We start from the raw sequence: 25,525 nt of genomic DNA, 5'->3' as shown, positions 1-25,525 counted from the left end.
TCATCTCCACTACAAATAGGAAAAAGAGGCTACAATTTGCACAAGCTCACCAAAATTGGACAGTGGAAGACTGGAAGAATGTTGCCTGGTCTGATGAGTCTTGATTTCTGTCAGATGGTAGAGTCAGAATTTGGCGTAAACAGAATGAGAACATGGATCCATCATGCCTTGTTACCACTGTGCAGGCTGGTGGTGGTGGTGTAATGGTGTGGGGGATGTTTTCTTGGCACACTTTAGGCCCCTTAGTGCCAATTGGGCATCGTTTAAATGCCACGGCCTACCTGAGCATTGTTTCTGACCATGTCCATCCCTTTATGACCACCATGTACCCATCCTCTGATGGCTACTTCCAGCAGGATAATGCACCATGTCACAAAGCTCGAATTATTTCAAATTGGTTTCTTGAACATGACAATGAGTTCACTGTACTGAAATGGCCCCCACAGTCACCAGATCTCAACCCAATAGAGCATCTTTGGTGGAACGGGAGGTTTGTGCCCTGGATGTGCATCCCACAAATCTCCATCAACTGCAAGATGCTATTCTATCAATAAGGGCCAATATTTCTAAAGAATGCTTTCAGCACCTTGTTGAATCAACGCCACGTAGAATTAAGGCAGTTCTGAAGGCGAAAGGGGGTCAAACACAGTATTAGTATGGTGTTCCTAATAATCCTTTAGGTGAGTGTATACTCAATATATACTCATATATACTCAAAGATATACTCAAATATTTACAAAAATGTGAGGAGTGTACCCACATTTGTGAGATACTGTATCATGTGGAATTAAGCCATAGTATAGTTAATAAGACTATGATATGTGTAATAAGACACCTCTCCTGTCTTTAGAAACCTTAATCAGAGAGAAGGATTTTGTGTGTTTTGTTGCCCAGGCATGTATTATAGAGCTTTTTTCAAAATAGGATTATATTTTCATAATGCTCCACTTACACTAAGGATTCACAGCCATACATAGTGTCTCCTCTGCACTTTTCCTCTTATGTATTTCCAGTTTTTTCATCTACATAATGATCAAATCAGTGTTAATATTTCAACAAATCAATTCAATTATGAATTTCTCACTGCTTATCTCTGGGATTGCTGTGTTCTTATAGTATTGAAAGTGGTCAAATGACCATCTTGAAATAGTGCATTCAGTCACCCGGGGGGGAACTTCCCATGGCTCTGCCCCTGAGCATCCACTTAGTTACAATGTAACACTTTTAACCAGAGATGTTATCTTGTGTTCCCAGGCCTCTAGGTTGTGGATCTCTCTGATGCCAGTGGGCGTCCTCCTACTCCCAGAGCTGTGACTGAGTGACTGCCAGGGTAACAGGATGCCCATACCCATGTGATATCTGCAATGGAGACCAGAGCTTGATATCTGGTGAGTAGCCATGATGTGGTTAACCCTCCCCGCGCCTTGCTTTCCAAACCGCTGTGAATTGACGAGAGCAGTTACAGTCTGTTGTTCCCTTACCCGAGGCAACTCATCACAGCATTGAAGTGGAGTCCCTCATTAAGATGGGAGTGCATCGTCATAGGCCTTGAGATGCAGGACTGTGGAGAGCATTGTTAGTTGAAAAACAGCTGTCCCGGCTTAAAAAAAAAGAACACAGGAACATCACATCAACAAATAACTGTTCCATCACCAAGGCCTTCGGTGCATGACGAATTAATCAAACATCTTGCTCTGCTACGTTGACGAAACCTTAAACCGACAAGGCTTTTGTTTAGCTTCTACACGCCACATAATGGAGAAAATGTAAAAACCAAATAATATGTCATGTTAGTCTGTTTATTAAAGCCATAGTACTGCAGAGTTCCAGTTGAATCCTTCACTCTGTATTTACACTGTAATCAGCTGGAGATGTTCTTCAAAGAGCTGTGCAGTAAGCACCTGTTTTCCCATTCCATCTGTTCTCCAACTCGATTATGGGACCAGGAGACATATAACCTGATAACTTCACCTTGCAGGGCAAGGCAGGGTAAGGCAAGACAGAGAAAGGCAGGGCGAGGAGAGGAGAGGCAAGGCAAACCGGCTGGTTTGGAAAGATGGTGGATTATTCTGCTGACCCTATGACCCCATGTGGTCAGAGTTTCTGTGTTGTTTGTGGTCAGAATGCATAGAACAAAGAAATGTGATGTCTCCCAATCCGCCTGCCCTGCTCAGGGAGAATGAGAGGGCACGGAAATGTGATGTCTCCCAATCCGCCTGACCTGCTCAGGGAGAATGAGAGGGCACGGAAATGAGATGTCTCCCAATCGTCCTGCCCTGCTCAGGGAGAATAAGAGGGCAGAGAAATGTGATGTCTCCCAATCCGCCTGCCCTGCTCAGGGAGAATAAGAGGGCAGAGAAATGTGATGTCTCCCAATCCGCCTGCCCTGCTCAGGGAGAATGAGAGGGCAATCCTAATCAGCCAGATTGGGTTACTGAGCTGAGCTTAGCCAGTGTCCCCTCTGCACACCCAACCTCACACACACCCACCACTTCAGCTAACAAGCCATCTCTAATAGTCATGCTTTCTGCGTCCCTCTACAGACTGCACCTTCACGTTCTGATGGGTTAGGGTCCCCATTTCCCCATTTTTAATTAGGCATTGCCAAGGAATTCATATATTTTACCGAAATACCCTTTCGTGTCAAATAAATGTCATTTATTGAATGTCAATATGAAGGTGTTCTGGTCCGTTGTTATTTGTTTGATATCTTTGGTCCAGCTGTTTTTTGCAGTTTATTAGATTTCTGAGGGCATGGATATTGCAAATGATCCCAACATGCACAACAACCAAAGTACAAAACCAAGTTCATCTCTGGGCATGTAAAGCCTAGCCCACAGTCAGAGCTCTGCAAGCAGGTAGCAAATACAAGGGTTTAATCGGGAATCAGAGGAAAGCAGAACTACAGTGGTGGTTAAGTGACGCTATCATTCCTCAAATATTACTAATGCAAACAACTGAGGATAAGGCTCAGTGACATTGCATTACACAGTTCTCTCCTCCTCGCCTCCTTTTCTTCCCCTCATCTCATGTTGTGTGGTCAGATCACTCCTTCCCCTTGGCAGTAATCTGAGCCTCTCCCTCTCTGATTCCTGGAATGCCAAATATAGGAGGTTGAGTGAGGCAAAGAGAGTGGTAATAAGCTGTAGAGAGGAGGCTCAAGGGGCACTCAGGGGGGCCTGCCATGATGCCAATACTCTATCTGCATCCCAAATGGAACCCTTTTTTCTTTAAATTTTACTCCTTTTGACCAGGGCCCATTGGGCTCTACCCCGCAAACAAAAATGAGTTGTTAGGACAACCTTGGAACGTCAGAGATAGTGTTACGGTCCCCTGGACACCTCTTTGCTGGGTTGCACTATAGGGAATTTGCTGCCATTTGGAACGTATCCACTTTATCTGCTGAGCTCGATCCATGTTATCTGCCTAGTAATCATTCACCTAATTAAACCCATATGGCATTACACTCAACCTGAGAAATAGCTAATGAAATTGAGACATTTGATGTATTTTACTGCTGGTGTAAGACATGTCTTTTTTTATTGGATACATTAAGCAATATGAATCTTTCTCAATTGAGCTTTAAGTGAACAAGTAATCACATGAAATCACAACACCTAGCCAGACACACTGGCTTTGTGGAAGTGACACAGGCTGAGCCGGGTGGGTTACATGATTGGCCTCTTGCTGTTTTAATTTTCTCACAGAATGGCACACAGATGCATCTTTTGTAAACCGAACTGACTCAGCGAAGAGACCTAATCTGATGTAACACTGAACTAACCCACTCATGCACAGTTCTGGCTCCTAATGTATGGTGATTCAAAATGAATAGAAATGAACAGTGGATTGGCACCGTGAATGCTTACTGCTTAGCTAAAATAAAACTTTTGGTTTCTACCAACACTGAATGAAAATTCGCAAAAGAAAAGGGTCTTACCTATCAAAATCGATTTAAAATTTCCCACCTGAAGATCACTGATCACTGTTTTACTTCCTTCTTTTCCAAGGTCCCAGTAATCTTGAATGCACCATACTTCTTGTTTACCATAGTAGAGTGACTCATCTTCTCAAGGAGGTCCTTACTCATTGCTCAACCTGCCCAAGGTTGTGCTTCACTTCTATTGTGGGTGAGGTAGCAATGCAAGCTTTATACAATTGTGCTCTTAAGTTTGCATACCCTTGAATGTTTGGCCGTGTTACAGACACACAAAGTGACACACACAGGTGAGAATGGCAGTTAGAGGTGAATTTCCCACACCTGTGGCTTTTCAAATTGCAATTAGAGATTGTGTATAAATAGCCAATGAGTTTATTAGCTCTCACATGGATGCATTGAGCAGACTAGATACTGAGCCATGGGGAGCAGAAAATAACTGTCAAAAGACCTGTGTAACAAGGTAATGTAACTTTTTAAAGGAAAAGGATATAAAAAGATACCCAAAGCTTTGCAAAAGCCAGTCAGTACTGTTCAATCACTTATTAAGAAGAGGAAAATTCAGGGATCTCTTGATACCAAGCCAAGGTCAGGTAGACCAAGAAAGATTTCAGCCAAACTGACAGAAGAATTGTTCGGGATACAAAGAAAAACCCACAGGTAACCTCAAGAGAAATACAGGCTGGTCTGGAAAAAGACAGTGTGGTTGTTTCAAGGAGCACAATACGACGATACACACAAATATGAGCTGCATGGTCGAGTTGCCAGTAAGAAGCCTTTACTGCACCAATGCCACAAAAAAGCCCAGTTACAATATGCCTGACAACACCTTGACACGCCTCACAGCTTCTGGCACACTAATTTGGAGTGACAAGACCAAAATAAAGCTTTATGGTCACAACCATAAGCGCTATGTTTGGAGAGGGGTCAACAAGGCATATAGTGAACAGAATACCATCCCCACTGTGAAGCATGGTGGTGGCTCACTGATGTTTTTGGGGTGTGTGAGCTCTAAAGGCACAGGGAATCTTGTGAAAATGTATGGCAAGATGAATGAAGCATGTTATCAGAAAATACTGGCAGACAATTTGTATTCTTCTGCACGAAAGCTGCGCATGGGACGCTCTTGGACTTTCCAGCATGACAATGACCCTAAGTACAAGGCGTAGTTGAACCTCCAGTGGTTACAGCAGAAAAATGTGAAGGTTCTGGAGTGGCCATCACAGTCTCCTGACCTTTAATATCATCAAGCCACTCCGGGGAGATCTGAAACGTGCGGTTCATGCAAGATGACCAAAGACTTTGCATGACCTGGAGGCATTTTGCCAAGTCGAATGGGTAGCTATACCACCTGCAGGAATTTGGGGCTTCATAGACAACTATTACAAAAGACTGCATGCTTTCATTGCTAAAGGGGGCAATACACAGTATTAAGAACTAAGGGTATGCAGACTTTTGAACAAGGGTCAGTTCATTTTTTCTTTGTTGCCATGTTTTGTTATACAATTTTATGATTGTGCCATCCTGTTATGACCCACAGTTGAATGTGAATCCCATAAGAAATAAAAGATGTGTTTTGCCTGCTCACTCATGTTTTCTTTACAAATGATACATATATTACCAATTCTCCAAGTGTATGCAAAAGTTTGAGCACACCTGTATTCCTGGGATTGACATAGCACTATGAGTACCAACAGTGTAAGAATTGTTTTGGTGCGCTGCATGAAACCAAATATGACTTCACCCTCACCCAACGGGCCTCATTGGCTACCAAACTGCCCTCAAGTCTGACGCAGCACGTTCATTGTTTTTACTCTTTCTTGACTTTTCCAAAAAGAAAACTATAAATAATATATTTTTTAGAAGGTGTGGCGATAGAGCATTGTTTGAACTAGGGCTTAGATGTTCATTGGCTTTCTCAGATGCTCTGTTGACTGTTTGTTGTGTAGTTGTTTGTCTTTTACTCCTCTGAGACATGAGTGACTCATGCTTCCCCTCAGACACCAACAGAAACAGAGATTCTTCTCCAAACTCTTCTAAAGTCACTGATCAAAGATATGGAGATGCGGAGATGTAATCAGACGGTTATAATGATATGCTCTATGTCTCTGTGACCTCGTTGTTCAAACCAACTGCAACCCCAGTAGTTTAACTGCACAACTCTACAGCAGAGATTTTAAATATTACATTTCAAAGCTTTACTACATTTCTGAAAATGTTTAAGAGTAGTTTTATTAGATCTAATGAATATCATTTCAGAGGTAAAATAAAAAAAAGGCAACTGACTATATAAATGCTGCACTACTATTCAGGAACTCTAGTAAAAGTATTTCCTAATTGCATCCATGTATTAGATTAAAAAAAAGACACAGAAAATGCATTCATGCATCAATTCATTTTAAGTTTTTCTTTGTCATTTAGCATGTCCAGAGCAATTTAGAGTTATGGCATTCATCTGAAGACTCTGGTAGCTGGGTGGGACAACCATACAACCTAGCAATAGTCAATACATGTTAAAAGTCAGAAAAGAGGGACATTAAGGTCCTAGCTTAAAAGGGGCATTGGTTCCACCATTGGGGTGCCAGGACAGAGAAGAGCTTTGGCTGGGCTGAGTGGGAGGTGCCCTCCTGTAGGCATGGAGCCACCCAGAGACCAGGGCTGGCAGACTGAAGGGCGCAGGTAGAAACGGTGGGTTGGAGCAGAGCCTTACCGTTTATTTGTCACGTAGACTGACTATGAAATGCTTATTTAGTACTTACTAAAACGTACTAAAAAGTATCTGTCAACACAGACTTACGTGTTTTTCAGTCAAGTAAATGGTACCTGTGGGATCCCAGCTGTGCATGACAATGTATTTCTCTCTGAAGGTTACAAAGTGTCTACTTCTTCTGAGATGTTTGACTGGCCTGTTCATTGTACTGGTGCTATGCTCAGTAAGGGGGACAGTATTTGATTCAGGCAGTATTCGTGTCCATCTGGAAAACTGAGAAAACATGACCATGATATGAGGAGCCAAGCTTACTCCTCTAATTTACCACATACAAGGAGTGGGAGGGAGAGCACCATGAGACTGCAGGCAGATGAACAACTGGTTGTGAGCCTTCTCTCTTTCTATTGTCTACTCTAGCATAAGGGAGACAGACACAATGCCCCCAAAGAGGCCTGGCAGAAGTCCTTCCATCCTCCATCTGCCTTCATGCATGGCCATGGAGCAGACCTCACAGCACTTGAGATTGCAGTCACGTCCAAGCTGTTACTGTAATTTGCATTGGCTCATGGGTAGGTGGAAGTGAGGACGAGGAGCAGCACATGAAGCAGAATTGATATAAGTGGGCCTGGCAGCACAATGAGCTTCCCTAGCTTCAACTTTATGGATGAGTTTGTAAAAGCAGGTACGTATTAAAGTGTGATAATGGCACCGAAAAGGTTGTTTAGGTGTTCAATATTAAGCCTGTTGTAGCAAAGTGAATGACAGAAACACAGGGTCAGAGAAGTGAAACTGGGGATGTTGGGAAATGAGGGTTTATAAGATAGAGTGTGAAATACCTTTTCTCTGAGCAGACTGTAACTCTGTCCCCTGTTTAAAAAAATGTGTTGTCTAAACATTGTGAAAATACAAAATCCAGATATGCCTGTAATACTTGTTCACTGAAGAAGCACAACACTAAGGGTTTTGCACTGTTACAGCGCCACCTACTGAACAATTCATAAAAGAATGCATGGCAAAGCCAATGAGCATATTGGAAGCTCTGCCTTCTCTGATGACATAAATCATTATTTTCTGATCCAGAACCACTTTTTATTGCACCATGGCTGTGCCGGCCAAACTGATACTTCTCCTGATTCCATCTCTCAGAGAGCATGTATTAAGTCATAACTGTACGTGCCCTTTAGGTGGGTCACTCGGTGAAACAAAATGTGGATATACAATCACTTAACAGACACTGTACCAGGTGGCCTTTGGCTGACTAGCCAAGCGAACAACCTGACAGGAAAGCCTTGCTGTAGCCCTTGCTAATGCATTACTTGCACACATTGTTTTCACTCTCTTCTCTCCCAGCACACACTGGACTAGATATCCGCCATGGTCAATCATTTATATAGCGCCTAAATTGTCAGCAAATGCCTAGTAGAGGCCGCACACACCTTGCTAGGAAACTCCTACTCTTTGCTGCTGTATGCCGAGGAGGTCTCCACCAGCCAATGGGAGCTTAGAAAACAAAGCAGATAAAAATACAAAAAGACAAATGGCTTAACAGTCCCCATGGGTATGGTCCAGGTACATGTGGGACAAATGTAACCTCCATTACTCCACAGACACAAGTGGAGGGGGGCTAAAAGGGAAATAACTAAAAAGCTAAAGACCCGTGGCCTGGGGTGGTCTGGCCATCTGGGCACTGGGCACTGACCCTGGTGCACATGAGTTGGCATGGGTTCAAATCCAGTCTACAGCCCGCTGACTCTCCATATCTTCCCCATGTTTATAACACTGTTCCATCTCTACAATATAAAGAAAAATTACAGAAGGTGTGGAAATTTGACTTAAAAAACAAAAAGGCTAAATGTTTATAAGACACTGTCATGACCATAACCATAAAAACTGCATTTGGGTGCAGGGTACATTTTAAAATCACAGATTGCGAACACGTGGATATTCCCAATACAATTCCTCAGAGCCAGACCTATGAGTAGGGTCGTCTTGTAGGAGAAGATCACAAAAGCCACAGATTCCAGTGGTTCAGAGGGGAGACCATACAGAGTTTCTTGAAATATTAGTTCCAATTGGTCTCACAACATCTAGAACCAGCCTTAGACAGAGCACACCTTATAAGTACTTCATCACCAAGGGATTCCCACTGGACATGCTGAAGTAGCAGCCATTCACACTCTCAGTGGACAATAAGTGGCCCAGTTTTAAAAACAAACAGCCATGTAGGAACATCTGAATATACACCAGGGAGGGGCTAAAAAAGAGCCATTCTCTTATTTGCAAACATTATAGTACCTTACTAGGTATTATTTTACAATGTTTTTTTTTTTCTGGAGGAGTAGAGGGAACAATTAGATGGCCATGATTAAAGAGACAGATCAGACTTTGTCCCATAACACAGGGGTTAATACTTATTCCCTTAGGATAACCGCCATGGGCTCTGTTGTGGTCACATAGAGTCTGGACACACATTTATAGTCCCTGACAAATGACTGCACCCTACAAAGGGCAATGTCCATTTCACTGCCCTCAGACATGGGATTAGTTCATGTAAACCTCCAAAAAAGTATGCCCCCTACTGCCCCGCAAACATCAATTCAACCAGCATCTGATCTCTCATCCAGGGGTTGACCAGGAACAGCCCTGCTTTGCTTCACAAACAAGGCAGAAGTGAGAGCAGGGTGCCGTTGTAGTTTGATTAATAGCTGTGACATTCGGCAGGAATGCCCTCGAACATTAGGCTGAACTTCTCAGAGGCCAATCCAAAACCCTCCGATCCCTCAGCCTTGGGTCCCAAAGCTGTCCTAATGTTTGGGTCTACACATTCTGACAACACAGAAGATGCCAGGGATCACTGCACAACAGGCAAATTATTGACACCATGCATGTTTTCTTGCGATGCATAGGGTTAGATTGGCAAGACGTAGATTGGCACTGAACATTCTGGGAGCATACTCAGTGGTGCAGCCTCCACTCCCAAGTCTTTGACATTTCCTTCCTTCCTAGAAGATCTGTTCTGTTCAAGGATGGGATGCAAGAACCAGTTAGATTTGTTGTCCTGAGTTACAGCATCTTATACGTCAATATGGAGATGGCCAGGTTCAACAGGGAGACCGGGTTCCTGAAGTTGGTTAATGTGCAGTAGAGTAACTCCATACACTAAAAACCTGTCTATGGGTTGAAAATTGTAATGCAGTGGCTGTTCAGCTAAATCATTTATATGCAGTCAGAGCTCGTTCTCTGTGCTTCACAGTGCTTAGAGGGTTTTGAACTTGAGCACAGTGCACGACACCAAGAGACCCCCATCCCTCCCACAAATTGGGCAAAATTTAATAATGTTTTGTGGTCTGAAAAAGGAAAATCCTGTAAGAGGACTCATAAGACATTTAGGATTACATTAAAACACTGCGTATAAGCAAACCAAACACCTGTGATTCAAATCACCACTTCACATTTCCGTGACATGAAAGGAATTCAAACTGCAACCACAGCTTGGCTTTAAAAACAAATATTTTGGGGAGTAGATCAAAGTGAGCAGACGCTTTTCCTCTGGAAACCGTCTATATTAGCATCATTTCAACATTAATACTTGCACACCTACACGCACACACACCCTCCACACAGACATAGTCATTGGTTGTCCCAGTTCTTACCCATCCATAGCTAACAAGTCCTCTTCACTGACCACATTCTGAGCCCTGCATGAGGGACAGTAGGAGGTGCTTCCATCTGCATATTTAAACCTGTTACACCCATTGAATCCTTAGGGGACACCACTTGTGCAATATTGTGTCAATTTTTGCATGTTCCTCCCATGCTTGAGGGCTTCGATTCTCATTTTGGGAAAAGAACAAGCTTTCAGATTATGCCCACCTGACCAAGATTGCCATTTATATGTTTGGATCACTTAAACTACAACAGAAACTGTATAATGGCAGGGTTGTGTTCCAAACAAAAGTACAAGTGGGATTGCTGTGATTCCTAGATGGCACAGCCAGGAGAGCTAAATGAAAACACATTAAAGGCTCTTTGCAAAATGAAAATGCATTGAAATTATTGCCGCCACTTTAGGGAGGTGTGATCATTTGAAGATACCAATTATTCCTCTCAATCAAACCCCTTGTAATATTTTTGCAAAATGTATTTGAAATTATTTATTTGAAAGTATCCAGAATATTTACAGATTTTGTTATTAACAAATGCAGAAACAATTATAACATATGTAAAATCTGCATCCAGCAACATTGTGTCTTGAAACATTTGTGTCAGGTGAAAAGTTATGTCTTCACCTTTGATCTTATACTATTCGTGGAATCTCCAAACAGCTCCCATTCATTTGAAACTATGAAACTATGTCATATTCCTTTCAGAAGAAATATTTCAATTTCACCCTTTTCATTTAAGTATAAGAAGTTTGTTTGAATAAGAACAAAAACAAAATGAATACTACAGTTATTGACATGGTTAGAAATAATGATTTGTGTCTTTCAAACTTTGCTTTCATCAAATAATCCTCCATTTGCAGCAATTTAACCTTCTAGTTGTCAATTTGTTAAGGTAATCTGAAGGGATTTCACCCCATGCTTCCTGAAGGTCCTCCCACAAGTTGAATTGGCTTGATTGGCACTTCTTACATACATTACGGTCAAGCTTCTCCCACAACAGCTCAATAGGGTTTAGATCCGGTGACTGTGCTGGCCACTCCATTATAGACAGAATACCAGCGGACTGCTTCTTCCCTAAATAGTTCTTGCATAGTTTGGACCTGTGCTTTGGGTCATTGTCCTGTTGTAGGAGGAAATTGGCTCCAATCAATCGCCATCCACAGGGTATGGCATGGTGGTTCAAAATGGAGTAATAGCTTTCCTTCTTCAAGATCCTTTTTATCTTGTACAAATCTCCCATGTTAACAGCAAAAACTGAAAAGTGCTGTCAGCTTAAGGCGATATGTTAATTGCATCAAACTCATGTCCCCTGTATTTGCTGTATATTCTCTAATCCATCACACCACCCACCAATATTACTTTTTCAATGTGCTATGTCAGTTTTGTTTTGTCAGTTTTTGGATTGAATTTTTACATGCAAATAATCATAATATAAAAAATGTACTACGGGGTTAGATGTCAGAGCAATTGAAGATGCAATTTAAGTTGCCCTACTGCATGCAATGAATTTTTTCTAAAGCAACAATTTTTTGTATTTATCTTTTACACAACAGTGTATTATACATCAGTGATTTTCTGAATTCAACTTGGCACACACGCTTCAAATGAATAAATAAAGTTAGACTCAGTTGATTATCATAAATTAATGATGAGGTACAACAGAAGGCTATCTCATGATTGGGGCTTGCAATGGAAAAATGGAGTGGAGCTGGCTTTGAGAGCTAGATTTGAATACCATTGCATTAGAGTCTCTGGATATTGTTTTGCAGTAGGAAGCACAGAAGTATTGGTCTTCATCTATAAGTAAGGTAAGTGTTGTTCCTGTAAACGTGGTTAATTGCACATGGAAGACCTTTCAGACCAGAAAAAATTATCCACTGCACCTTTTTCTAACCCTAACCCAAAAAAGGTTGAAAAGGAAAGTTTTGAGTGAGGAACAGAAGCGTTCAATTTGCAGTGGTCTCTTAATTGTAACCCTTCTGTTCCTCACACAAAACCTTCCTTTTCAACTTTTTTGGAAAGGAAAGAAAAAGGAGCAGTGGTCTCTTCATTTTTTCCAGAGCTGTATATAATATTATTTCTTTATAAAAGTCTCTAGAGCATAGCAGTAAAGGCAGAACTCGCTACCCAGAATTGCGTAGACATGGTTTGCAACATGTCGCTCCACTGTCAGCTACATCTGTTAGATACCCGACACTTCATTGTGTACTTCCCCATGCACGTCCCCATGCATTCCCCATACACTTCCCCATGTACTTCCCCATGCACTTCCCCATGCATTCCCCATACACTTCCCCATGTACTTCCCCATGCACTTCCCCATGCATTCCCCATACACTTCCCCATGTACTTCCCAATGTACTTCCCCAGGCATTTCCCAAGGCACTTCCCCATACACTTCCCCAGGCACTTCCCAAGGCACTTCCCCATACACTGCCCCATGCACTTCCCCATGTACTTCCCCATACACTTCCCCATGCATTCCCCATACACTTCCCCATGCACTTCCCCATGCACTTTCCCATGTACTTCCCCAGGCACTTCCACAGGCACTTCCCCATGCACTTCCCCATGTACTTCCCCAGGCACTTCCCAAGGCACTTCCCCATACACTTCCCCATGCATTTCCCCATGCACTTCCACATGTACTTCCCCATGCACTTCCCCATGCACTTCCCCATGTACTTCCCCAGGCACTTCCCCTAGCACTTCCCAAGGCACTTCCCAAGGCACTTCCCCATGTACTTCCCTAGGCACTTCCCCATGCACTTCCCCATGTACTTCCCTAGGCACTTCCCCATGCACTTCCCCATGTACTTCCCTAGGCACTTCCCCATGTACTTCCCCAAGCACATCCTCAGGTACTTCCCCATGTACTTCCCCAGTGTTCACCAGACCTGGTCCTTTTGTCCTCTGATTCTCCTGCCTGTTCCTTTCGCTGCAACAACTTTAGCATATTGCTCTAGTATGTTGCTTCACTTTACATGACTAATAGGGGCCACATAACAGAGCCACTCAGCTGAATATAATTTAAGAAAGAAAGATAATGAGATTTGGAAAATGTCTTCTTTTCTGAAAAAAGAAAGGGAAGAAAAACAAAAACAAACTTGGTAAAGCCAAAAATAGAAAATGTTAATCTAAAAGTTTTTCTTTGTAAACATTCACACTTGTCACATTTGTACCTCCTACCAAATATCTGTGCTAGGTAACATGTTTTTCCCATACTTTTCTCTTCCTCCATGACATTTTTCTTTTAGTATTTATTTTGGCAGGGATTGCCCATGAAAGATGCTTATTGTTAATATGGCCTGGCCAGGATAGTTTGTAATCACTGTGGAACATTTGGTTTGGGAAAAAAATAAATGGCATTCAGGCATGTTCCCAGTTGATCTTAACATTTTTATGAATTTAAATAAATTCCATGTGAAGTTTTTTAATAAAACATTTTGAATATTAAATACAAGTCATCAATCATCCATACAGAAACTTTCCTTTGTATCTGCAAAGTTATGTACTACCCTCTTTAATTTAAACCAAATGTTTAGGAGTTTTTAGTGGGGTTTACTTCTGCAATTAGAGTAGACCTCTGCAAAATGTTTATCAGTTAGCCATTTCTTGTATAATTTGAATAGTGCTCAGGGTTCTTATCTTGGTGGAAGATTTACTTGTAGCCTAATGTCAGTCTCAAGGCAAAGTCAATCAGAGTAATGGATAAATGTTTCGGTACATGGGATAGTCAATGATGCCATTCACCCTAAAACTGGACCAGTGGAAGCAAAAAATGCATATGCCTCTTTTCAACACCAAACCAACCTTCTAATAGCAGAGCTAAAATGGGCACGTTGCCATCTCAAATAATTAGAATTTGCATTGATAATTACAAATGATCATTACAAATTTAGGAAGCTGACAAGGTGTCTAGTCAGGGTAATGTAGTCAGAGGCTTTTTGGCTCTGCAGTTAAAATGTATGCATATTTCAGTTTGGCTTGGAAAACACCAAATCCAATAATTCCATTATGCATAGTCCTATTCGTTTTCCAAACCATCCTAATGAAGATTTTCACGGACCTAATCAGGGCTTTGTAGGAAAGAATGTTTCCTGTGGTTGTAAACATGTCTGTATCAGGGTGCAATTTGTTTGGAATTATGGGTGTATATATGGGTCTACTAAAATGAATTGCTTCACTTTAAGGCCAAAATCGACCAACCTTTCCCCCAAAATAAAATATTTACCAAAGTGCACATTTCTTTGACCTATTGACTTACCGTGATTCTGTTAGATCACCCGACAGTGCAAATTGTAGGTCCAACCACACTGATACTGATACTGATGATACCACACTGATACTGATTCTGATACTGATGATAGACATTCCTGGATTTGTGGTGGACAGTACCAGAAGGGTTTGCCTAATGTTTTGGTCTACTTGCACCAGAATCTGCACAGTTTCAACTGTTGAATGCCCCAAATGATGAGCATTATTTTTTGTAGTATTCTATAGAACATTTGAATTGAAAGGAATTGAAGGATGTGTCGGTTGTTGTATCATACAATATACAATTCCTCATACAATAAAAACAACTTTTTTAATCTAAATCTTGAGATTTCTCAAGGCTTAATTTAGGTTTACACAAATGTACTCTTCAAAATCCTTACTGTAGATCAAAACCATGTCAATTCCCTTAGATCTCAGGAAAATATGCAAAAGGAGATTTGGTATGAAATAAACCTCTGACAACGACTTATCTTGCTCAATAACCATTTAATTCTTAATTCAACTCAAGAAAGGCTCTTTAGTTACTACTTTTCAAATACTTTCACTTTACAGTCTTAGGAAGAGGTTTATAATTGAAAAGACAAAGCTCATCATTCTGCATCCTGTTGAATTTGCATGTGGCTATAATTTGCATTTGCATGTGGCTATAATTATAAAATGCAAATTACGTCTCCTTACCAAAATATTCTGTATCTGAAATGATGGGGCCAGATCCCCCAGGGCTGTGTAACGCCACACAGTGCGTGGCTTATAGATCAAGTGTTGAAGATGGAACTGACTCCAATGAACTCAGGCTGTCAATAATTATACTGGTTTCCTGACAAGAGTCAAGCTGGGCCAACTAACAGTTCACTGCATACATTGTCTAATTGGAATTGACTTTCGCCTTACAGTCACATACAGAAAGAAAACTGCATTACTTGACAAAGTTGTGGGTAAGCATACAATGAGATGGTATTTTCTGAACTATGGATAGGGCATTCCTTACCACACATAATTAGCCATTTAAAATGTCACCTTCAATTTGCATTAATTTGCCTTGAAATAATCTAAATATTTTGATAACAGATATTATTTATTCATCGGTATCTTATCAGACAAACACTCTTTCTGCACTTTTCAAAATACAAATATTTTATTTAAATTATTTTTTATTTTTTATTTTATTAATAGATAATTTTGGTGTATATTGTTATAATTCTAGTGTTACAGTTATAACATCCTCTTACAGAGATACAGTATTCTTTGTGAAATTCAACATCTTTAGTTAATAAAGGACTTGCAGATATATCAGTCGCAATGGATCTATTTTGATATCACAATTACAAATCTCCACTTTGGTTTGAAACTATATGAAAATTGTCTGTGGATTGGATCTGATGTTTTGATAATATGTTTCAAAGAATGACCTTTAGGACTTCTCTCCTCTTGATAAGAGGCAATTTGTTAATTGGATATCGGAGATGTTGTCAGTGAAATGCCTACCTGTTGTGAAGGTGCAGCCATTCAAAACTAGGGTCTCAGAGTGCAATGGTTTAGGACTCTCCGTGGCTGATAGCTAGGATGTCAAACACAGTTGGCATCTCTCTTTGCACTGTAATGACTCTTTGTTATGGGTTGGGTGCATTTAAGCTCAATCATGGTTGTTGGCTGGAGAATGCACTCTCAACGTAGGTACTGACAAATACTTCCATGTACAGTGAGCAGTGATGAGAAGCAGTATGGCTTGGCAAGATGTGCATCCTAGGACATGTATTGGTCTTCGATACTTCTGGACACGCCGGAAGTTGCTGAAATAATGCAAGAAAATAAACATAGTAGACATCACAAAAGTGGAAGAGAGAAAATGTGTAAAAAGTAGAAGAAATAGATCAAAATCATACTTTTAATTGATAGTAAATGTGGACATTATTGTTATATTCTGGGGTAAATTGCAAAGTAATACTTTAAAACATATTATAAAATGTTTGACTAGTGTCAGCTTGTTCAGTTTGTTATTTGTGTTTTACAAAGGTTAGGCTGGGCCGTTAGGTCAATTTGTTATCCAAATGTATTTTACACTCAGTGTAAATATTTAATGAGATTCACCAGGGTGACTGACACTTTTTTGAAATATAATTGGAATATAATACAGTAATATAAACCAGGCATTTGAGAGTTCTACTCTAGAAATAATGTAAATTGAATGCAACGAAACAATTCCATCAGTATAGCCTACTCTTTATTAAATTTCAATTTGCACTTTAATTCCACTAGACATGTGTATATACTCCTCAGGTTTTGCTCACATATGGACAGTTTTTAAAGTAGGTGGCTAATATATATTCTCTATCTTCTGGATCTCCATTAGGATGTAAAGCTCGTTTTTCTGGCAACATCTTAATGCTATTCAAAGACCTACATTCTACACCAGAGTTGCCTTGGCAACAGTTTTTTTCCACCGGAGATGCTGAGAGATCAATAGACTATCCTTGACGGTGATGGCAGGAAACGCTAGAGCACAGATGGTCCTCAGAGAAACCACAGGCTTTGTGCCCTAGTTATCATTTGAATGCTAACAGAATTATTGGAGGACAATATTGAACCTAAATTAAACAAGGATGGATGACAGTATATCTACAAGCATATCACACAAAATTATTTTTTGCAGTGAGGAACCCCATCTTTTCAGCTATACCTTGAATTTATAATACTTTTTTGTTATAAAATAAGATTTGATATAAACATATGTAAGGTACCCTGCTTAAAAAAAGGGTCACATTGACAAAAATAATTTAAAGAGGCCAGACACAGGGTGCCGCCAACAATAACGATGCTTTTCAAAATAAGGGACAGATAATATTTTTTACCTTGTGACTCTGGGATTCAATCTCAAAATATTTTGATTACTCTTCAGAGGCTAGGCAACCTGCTGTCCCAAAAATTTTAATGGTCTGCTCTTTTAATCTAGTAATTTCTAAAATAAAAAAGTATGCATTTCCTTTATATTGTACAACAAAGATCCTGTTAACAGTCATGATATACAATTACTCAATTTGTGTGATATACAATGGGAACATTGAAGGATAACATAATACAAAAGAAAAGACAACAGGCAAGCTAAACACAACCAGACTGACAGTCTAGATGAGTAAACAGATGCCATTTTCGTAACACATTTAAAATGTGGCTAGGGAAGTTGTGTTATCCATGGAGAAGAGCAAGATGTCCTCATATTCCTAAATGAGTCTGTCTGTGATCATCATCAAGGGTTAAATGCATCACAATGTAGAAGGATGCCGATGAGAGGGAAAACTACTGCATTGAAGTAATGGGCTTGCAAGCGGATTTGTGTTACACACAAGCATCTCTTTCCGCACATGTCACTGCAGACCTGTGCTCTCACAGAGCTGGAATCAATAGCACTAAATGGCAATCAGAGAATCTGAGCATCAGCCTCAACACCTAAAATTCATCAAATAAAATGTCCAGCTGATGGATTTAGAACCAAGATCTTTCACTGCTATTTTTTTATTTTTAAAGCATTCATGTTTTGTTGCAACAATTTATTGGACAGACTACATCTGCATTACATTTCTGAAGAACTCAGAGCATTAAAAGGTTTTATAAATCCTTAAGCAATTTCTTCCCTTAGCTCTCTATGTTGATGATTTCCCTGTATAACTAAAAGTTAAATTAAATAATAATGTGGGTTTAGATGACATACTCAGCTCTGCTTAAGCAACACTGAAAATATTATGGAAAGAATTAACTTTGATGCAGCAATCTGCTGTTATTGCATATCACCTGGTTTCTGTTATGATGTACTGTAATGGAATATTGCCATGGCTGGGACAATGTGCAGGAAACAGGGGACATCGTGGGGACCTTTGACAACGTTCCTATTAGAAGGTTTCGGCACAACTTTGTACGAGAGACTAAGAAACATTCTGTGGGGACATTTGAGTAGTTCTCAAGATATGACAGAAGAACATATCTGGACATTCTAACGACATTCTCAGGACATTCATTTTAATGTACTTCATTTAATGTACTTTTGTAAATTATTCCATAGGGTGTCATGATGGTTTCTACAGGAGGTTAATACTATTAAAAATGCACAACTGAGTTTTTATTCTCTGGATTTAGATTATGCTGATATTTCCACTGCACTACAAAGTGGTACAAATGGATGAAAAATGAAAGGAAAAAATAACATAGTGTCTCAGTAAGGTGTTGGTGGAAACGCTGTGACACTTCAGTCTGAAATCTCCCATAGATGTTTGATTTGATTGAGATCTGGTATCTGTGAAGGACGTAACATCTGATTCACATCATTCTCATCAAACCATTCAGTGACTCCTTGTACCCTGTGGATGGAAGCATCGTCGCCCTGGAAGAGACTCAGTCATTTTGAAAGTGAACCCCTCTTTCAAAGTCACTTGGATCCTTTCCTCTTGCAATTCTGATCCAAAATCGTGGTCCACTCGGCCTGCTCTGCATTTGTATGCATGCCACAGAGCATGGAGCGGTTCTTTAAATGTATCATGCAATATGCCTGTATGGAAGCATCTGCATTCTTTATGTTCCTCCACTCATTTATTAAAATGTTCCCTTTAATTTTTCACCTGTTTGTATACACTGATAAGCCAAAGCAAAATGACCACTCACTGGTGAAGTGAATAACATTGATAATTTCCTTACAAGGGCACATGTCAAGGTCTGGGTACATTAGATGGTAAGTGAACAATCAGTTCTCATAGTCAACATGTTGGATGCAGGAGAAATGGGCAGGAGTAAAGACCTGAGTGACTTTGACAAGGTTCATGTTGTTATGGCTAGACGACTGGGTCAGAGCATCTCTGAAACAACAAGGCCTGTGGGCTGCTCCCAGCCAGCAGTGGTTAGTACCTACCGACAGTGGTCCAAGGAGGGACAAACCACCAACTGGAGACAGGGTGTTGGGCGCCCAAGGCTCATCGATGCACAAGGGCAATGAAGGCTATTCTGCCTGGTCCGAACCGACAGAAGGTATACTGGGTCACAAGTCACAAGATTTTAATGATGGTTATGGGAGGAATGTGTCACAACCCATAGTGCATTGCACCCTGCTGCGTATGGGGCTGCGTACCCGCAGACCGGTCAGACACCAACATCATTTTAGGCAGGTGGTCATAATGTTTTGGCTCATCAGGGTATTACTGAAGTAACATAGTGCCTTGCAAAAGTATTCAGACACTGGCCAATTCTGTGATATAACTGAATTACGTGTGGTACATTCAAATTCTGTTTGAAAAGTAAACACAAAAATATGTATTCTATCTTGTGATGGTAATTCCATCGATCAACACACTTAAAGGAGTAAGAAACAGAGACGAAATACTCTTGGCACATTCTAATAGTTTTATTAATATTTGCAAAAATGAGAGACGCGTCAAACGCTTACAAACATAATCATCTGAGGAGTCTCTAACTCAATATAGCTCATTCAACAGTATTTATCATATACAAAAAGGGGTGTGGTAAGTTGTTAACCATCTGTCTTGTGTAACATTTACCCAAAGGGCGGGCTGTCCCCCCACCTTATCCTTCTCAACTCCTGAGGAGACACAATGTCTGGTTAATCAACAGAGACACTAAAGGGTTATAAAGATTTACGAGTACCCCTCTAATCCACCTGTGCCGGTCAAGGATGCTGGTCAAGGATGTCCCCCTAGGACAAATACCAGATCCCTCTCGGCATCTTTAACTAGTAACTCATTCATTCTCACATCCAAACAATGGGACTCAGTCCTTTAAACAGTAAGAATGCATCAGGTTTCAGAATTTCCACAACAACCTCTACACATTAATATATACTGAACATTTTGCTGCAATAAAAGATTTAAGTATTGTGGGAGTTAAGTATGTAACAGTTTCGTACACATTGTCAAAGGAATTTTGGTCACTCCTTCTTGGAAGATTTGCTCTTGGTTGATCATGTTGGTTGGATGAAACTTGTGGACTGAATTTGTAAATAATTCTGCATGGGCATTGTTAGGTTTGAGTCACACTTAGTGCTTTGAGTTTTGGCAAAACAGTTCTATCTTTGTCTCTTCTAACCAAAAAATATTTTCCCATATTGCAGAATGGTCACACACATGTTTCAGATGTTTTTTTATTTTTATTATTATTGTATCAATATTACTCCTAAATCAATATCAGAAATTTACTTTGGAGGACAAACAGTAGAAATACAGGATAAATTGTTCACTGACATGGTGGCAGAAAGAAAAGAAAGCAATAAAACTCAAAACTGTCAAAAGTTGAATAACAATGAACAATCATGTTTGTATGAATAAATGTAATATAATCATGTGTACAAACGAGGGTTAAACACTGTATGTTAAAATAGCTATTTTTGTGCACATCTCTTAAATTGCCAAAAGACACATTGTGTAATGGGCGAGTGAGTGAATGGATTAGTTGTACACTAATCAGGACCTTGAAGGGCTAGGAAACAATGACAAGTGTTGATGTGTAATGAAACTAGGGTGTGTACGCCCAGAGTGTTTGGTGGGATGGGAGAATGCTTCTTTACCACTATCAGGATCAACCCAGATACTGAACAGATACCTCCCAGGGAGCTCAAAACATTATCCTATGAATGACCAATAAACATTCCCAGGACCAACAAGGAACTTGATGAAACCTCTTGCAAACCATAAAACAATTTCTCGAGAACAACCTAACAACATTCCTTATGGAAGCCCAAAGCTAGAAACTAGACAAACTTACAAGGGTCTGCGACAAAACTTTCAGGGGATTTTGAGGGACAATATACCCTTGTTTGCTTGCTGGGCACAGTTCACTCATCTAATCACAGTCCATCTACAACCTCTGGTCTCGAATCAGATATTTGTCAAATAATGTGATAACTGGGAAATGCTTACATACGATCCCCTGTAGGTTCAGTAGAGGTCTTGGATGATGGGGAGCTTAACCCAGGTGATGAACTCCGCTTTAGCTGAAGCGCCATGCAGTCTGTCAAGATGCTCTCAGCTGTACAATCTTTTGTTAATCTGAGAGTGGTAGTTTATTGGTTATGCGGACACAAAGATCTTGAAGCTGTCTAACTGCACCACATCAGTCTGCGTATGGGGGCTCCCCCTCCCTTTCCAGGGATGAATGTGTATAGCTTTGCTGTGTAACCCATCAGGAAGTCCAGGATCCAGCTGCAGGTGCTCAGTCCCAGGGTCCTGAGCTTTGTGATGAGCCTGGAGGGTTTTATCATAGTGACTGATTTCCTACAGTCAGTTTTGGTCATCCTGGTTAATTACTCCATTTGTGTAACACACAGTATATTATGTGAATTATAAGTGGTATAGTTTACATAACTGTTATAATGTCTCTCTCATTTCTCTATCTTTTCCAGGATCTGGAAGCTAATAGACAATGGAGCGGCTGGTTGTGAGTGTGCTAATGTGTGCGGTGCTGGTGAAGGGCTACAACTGTCCCGGTCGCTGCATTTGCCAGCACCTCTCTCCCACACTAACTCTGCTTTGTGCAAAAACTGGTCTGCTGTTTGTGCCCCCAACCATTGACCGCAAGACCGTGGAGTTGCGCCTCACCGACAACTTCATCACCATCATCCGCAGGAAAGACTTTTTCAATATGACCAGCTTGGTCCACCTAACCCTGTCTCGTAATACAATCAGCCAGATAACACCACATGCCTTCCTGGGCCTACGATCACTACGCGCCCTCCACATGGATGGGAACCGCCTCAGCGTGATCAAGAGTGACCACCTGAAAGGCTTGGTCAACCTGCGCCACCTCATCCTAGGCAACAACCAGATCCACTATGTGGCCCCTTCCTCCTTTGACGAGTTTGTGTCCACCATCGAGGACCTGGACCTGTCCAACAATAACCTGAGGACCCTGCCTTGGGAGGAGATAGGCAAGATGACCAACATCAACACCCTCACTTTGGACCACAACCTGATAGACCACATTGGAGCTGGCACTTTCACACTACTTACCAAGCTGGTGCGTCTAGACATGACCTCCAACCGCCTGCAGAAGCTGCCCCCAGACAGCCTGTTCCAGCACGCCCAGGTGCTCTCAGACGCCAAAGGCTCCAACCCATCCTCCCTGGCAGTTAGCTTTGGGGGAAACCCTCTCCACTGTAACTGTGAGCTGCTGTGGCTCCGGAGGCTGACCCGTGAGGACGACCTGGAGACCTGCGCCTCCCCCGAGCACCTTATGGACAAGTACTTCTGGTCCATCCAGGAGGAGGAGTTCATTTGTGAACCACCCCTCATAACCAAGTACCTGTCCACCAAGCCCTACGTCATGGAGGGTCAGGGAGTCACACTCAAATGCAAGGCCATGGGGGACCCCGACCCGGCCATCCACTGGCGCTTCCCCGACGGTAAGCTGGTGCACAACAACTCCCGCACCATCCTGTACGACAACGGCACTTTGGATATCCTCATCACCACCCTGAAGGACAGCGGGGCATTCAACTGCGTGGCCTCCAATGCTGCCGGCATTGCTACAGCAGCCGTGGAGATCAACATGATCCCACTGCCCCTGTTTGTCAACAACACGTTGCACCACATGCGCGAGGCCGACCGGGGCCTCTCTGACATCACCACCTCCTCCAAGTCGGGCAATGACACCAAGGGCCACGACAAGCATCAGGACAAGAGGGTGGTGGTGGCTGAATTGACTTCCTCCTCAGCCGTGATTCGCTGGCCCTCCGAGCGCCACATCCCTGGCATCAGGATGTACCAGATCCAGTATAACAGCACTGTAGATGACACATTAGTTTACAGGTACGTCACGCGGCGACTGTGGGCGGTGGAGTAGGGAGGCTGGGATGAGAATTAAGGAACGGAGCAGGTGAAAAGGAACTGGGGATGGAGTTATCTTTTCATAAAATGCTACTGGATTAATGTCCATTCAGTCATACACCATACAATACAGATTTATTTCAAAAAAGCCACTAAAACAAATACTTACAACAAAAGGTTAGATGAAGGCATTTGTAAAATATGGACTATTATTAGTAATTAGTAAGTCTCATTATACCCCAAATCTTTTATAACGAGATACATCTGGGTTTCATCTGGTGATTCATAAAGCAAACATGGATATGAATAATATTGAACGTATTTTGAAAGTTCCCTTTAGTTTGCATATCATTTTAAGCTCAGCTAATAAATAAAACGTTTTTTGGGGGCTGTATAAATTAAGGTTCTTGCCAGACAAGATCCAGATTTTCAACAGTTAACCATTTTAATTAAAACATAGTAGGATTTAAAATTTCCAAAACAAAGATAGCATAATAAGATTTATGCCATTAGAGAGCAAATTATGTGTTTTTGTCTGTGTCATCAGGCGCTATCATATCGCAGTCATTACTGCAAATCAACATAACCCTCCCTTAATCCCAATAGAAAAAGAATTATGTATAGGAAATCATTATGTATAGGAAATCATTATGTATAGGAAATCATTATATATAGGAAATCATTATGTATAGGAAACCTGTCTGATTCTGTCGTATGAGCAGGTTTGTTATCTGCTGCCAATGGATGGATCTCATTTGATAAATTATCAAAGGTACATGAGGGGACCCTTTTTAATGTGAAACATAGTACAACATGTAATTTATTCTACTTTGAAGAATGATTTATGTCTACTCCATATTGCTAAACTCCTTCATATTGACGAGCTTCTACTTAGCATGAATTAGGTTAACAAAAGAGAAAAAGTAGGTTAGGTTGATTTTCATTGGTGGGAAAAAGGACAATTGATAGAACCAACAGATTATAATAGTAGTGTATTGTTCATTGTTGTTTTAATTAGCATAGGATCCATTTCCTTCTCTTCAACATGAGGAGTAATATCGAAGAATCGACTAAAGTAGACACTCTAATTTGGGAGTTATTGAGTTGACTCAGGAAATGCAATAATTCCTTTCAGTCCATCTTAAATAAGCTGCTAGGTGCATTAAATACTGTCATTTCACATTGGTCATTAGAATACTTCTACCAAATTGAGGGTCTAGGTCTATTGGATGTGTGTCTATTGAGACAATGTGGTCCACAGTTCTAGAAAGGCAGGAATTACAGCTGTCTCCTGGGAAATTGTGTCAAGGTGACATTAGGTCACGTTAAGAACTGATGTGGTTTGACTTTGTTTTTTTTAATCAGAAGTGATTTAAATTTTAAAACATATTTATAATGTACTCCCCCGTGTTTAAACAGAAGCTGTGGTGTTATGTCATTAGGTGATATATTATTAGCCTACCTGCAAGTGAGATGCATCAGTGTTTCACGAGGGAAAAAGGATCACATGTCTAATTATATGAACACAGATGTCGGCCTGAAGTCAATGTTCAAAGACAATGTGCTAGCCTTGTATGCTGACAAATGCCAAAGTTATTTTGACCTTACATTATTTCACACAACATTAAACTTGTGTTAGCACCATATGGCACTTGGCCAGAGGCCTTGTTTGTCCTACCCTGCAAATGTGCGTGTATATATATATATATGATGCCTCCACTACCTTTGTTTGCCACCTTGTGATTTAAAGGGGCACTCTGTAGAATCCTGTCTCGAACGTTTACAAGACTAAAGTTTAAACAATGACACAAATTTTCTCTGCTTCCCTTAATGAACAAGACTGTTTTACTATTAGCTCATGTGCAGGGAAATTATAAGGTTTTGGTTAGGGGGATAGTACCGTGAGTGTTTTAAGAAAGTAGGAGGAGACTTAAAGTCAATGCAAACCGATAGACGAAAAGCAAAAAGTTTCACTGTGGAATAATTTAGGGACTTGGAACAATTTTGTTCATAAAATGTTTAAACATTAACATATTAAAATATTCCCTGCAGATGCATTATGGTCATTTATGCTAGTAGTATAGCAAGAATCTTACAAATGACCCAATTAACCTTGGTC

General features: G+C 40.9%; 1 protein-coding gene across 4 annotated transcripts in view; it reads left to right on the top strand.

The window, feature by feature from the left end:
- The window catches only part of lrfn1 (leucine rich repeat and fibronectin type III domain containing 1), a 102,379-nt gene that overhangs the window by 74,196 nt on the left and 2,658 nt on the right, over positions 1-25,525 (top strand). For 3 of the 4 annotated variants that reach the window (XM_010892197.3, XM_034292434.1, XM_020050097.2), the window contains exons 3-4: positions 1,255-1,388; positions 21,984-23,388. In XM_010892197.3, the coding sequence (XP_010890499.2) occupies positions 22,004-23,388 (1,385 nt within the window). In that variant the 5' untranslated portion in view covers positions 1,255-1,388; positions 21,984-22,003. Of the gene's footprint in view, positions 1-1,254; positions 1,389-7,064; positions 7,330-21,983; positions 23,389-25,525 lie in introns of all 4 variants that reach the window. The other variant, XM_034292437.1, reaches the window with a different exon arrangement.

The sequence above is a fragment of the Esox lucius genome, chromosome 1, assembly GCF_011004845.1.
Source record: "Esox lucius isolate fEsoLuc1 chromosome 1, fEsoLuc1.pri, whole genome shotgun sequence".
In the NCBI taxonomy this organism is placed as follows: Eukaryota; Metazoa; Chordata; class Actinopteri; order Esociformes; family Esocidae; genus Esox; species Esox lucius.
The sequence above is the reverse complement of the archived record's forward strand: the minus strand, read 5'-3'. Positions and strand labels throughout refer to the sequence as shown.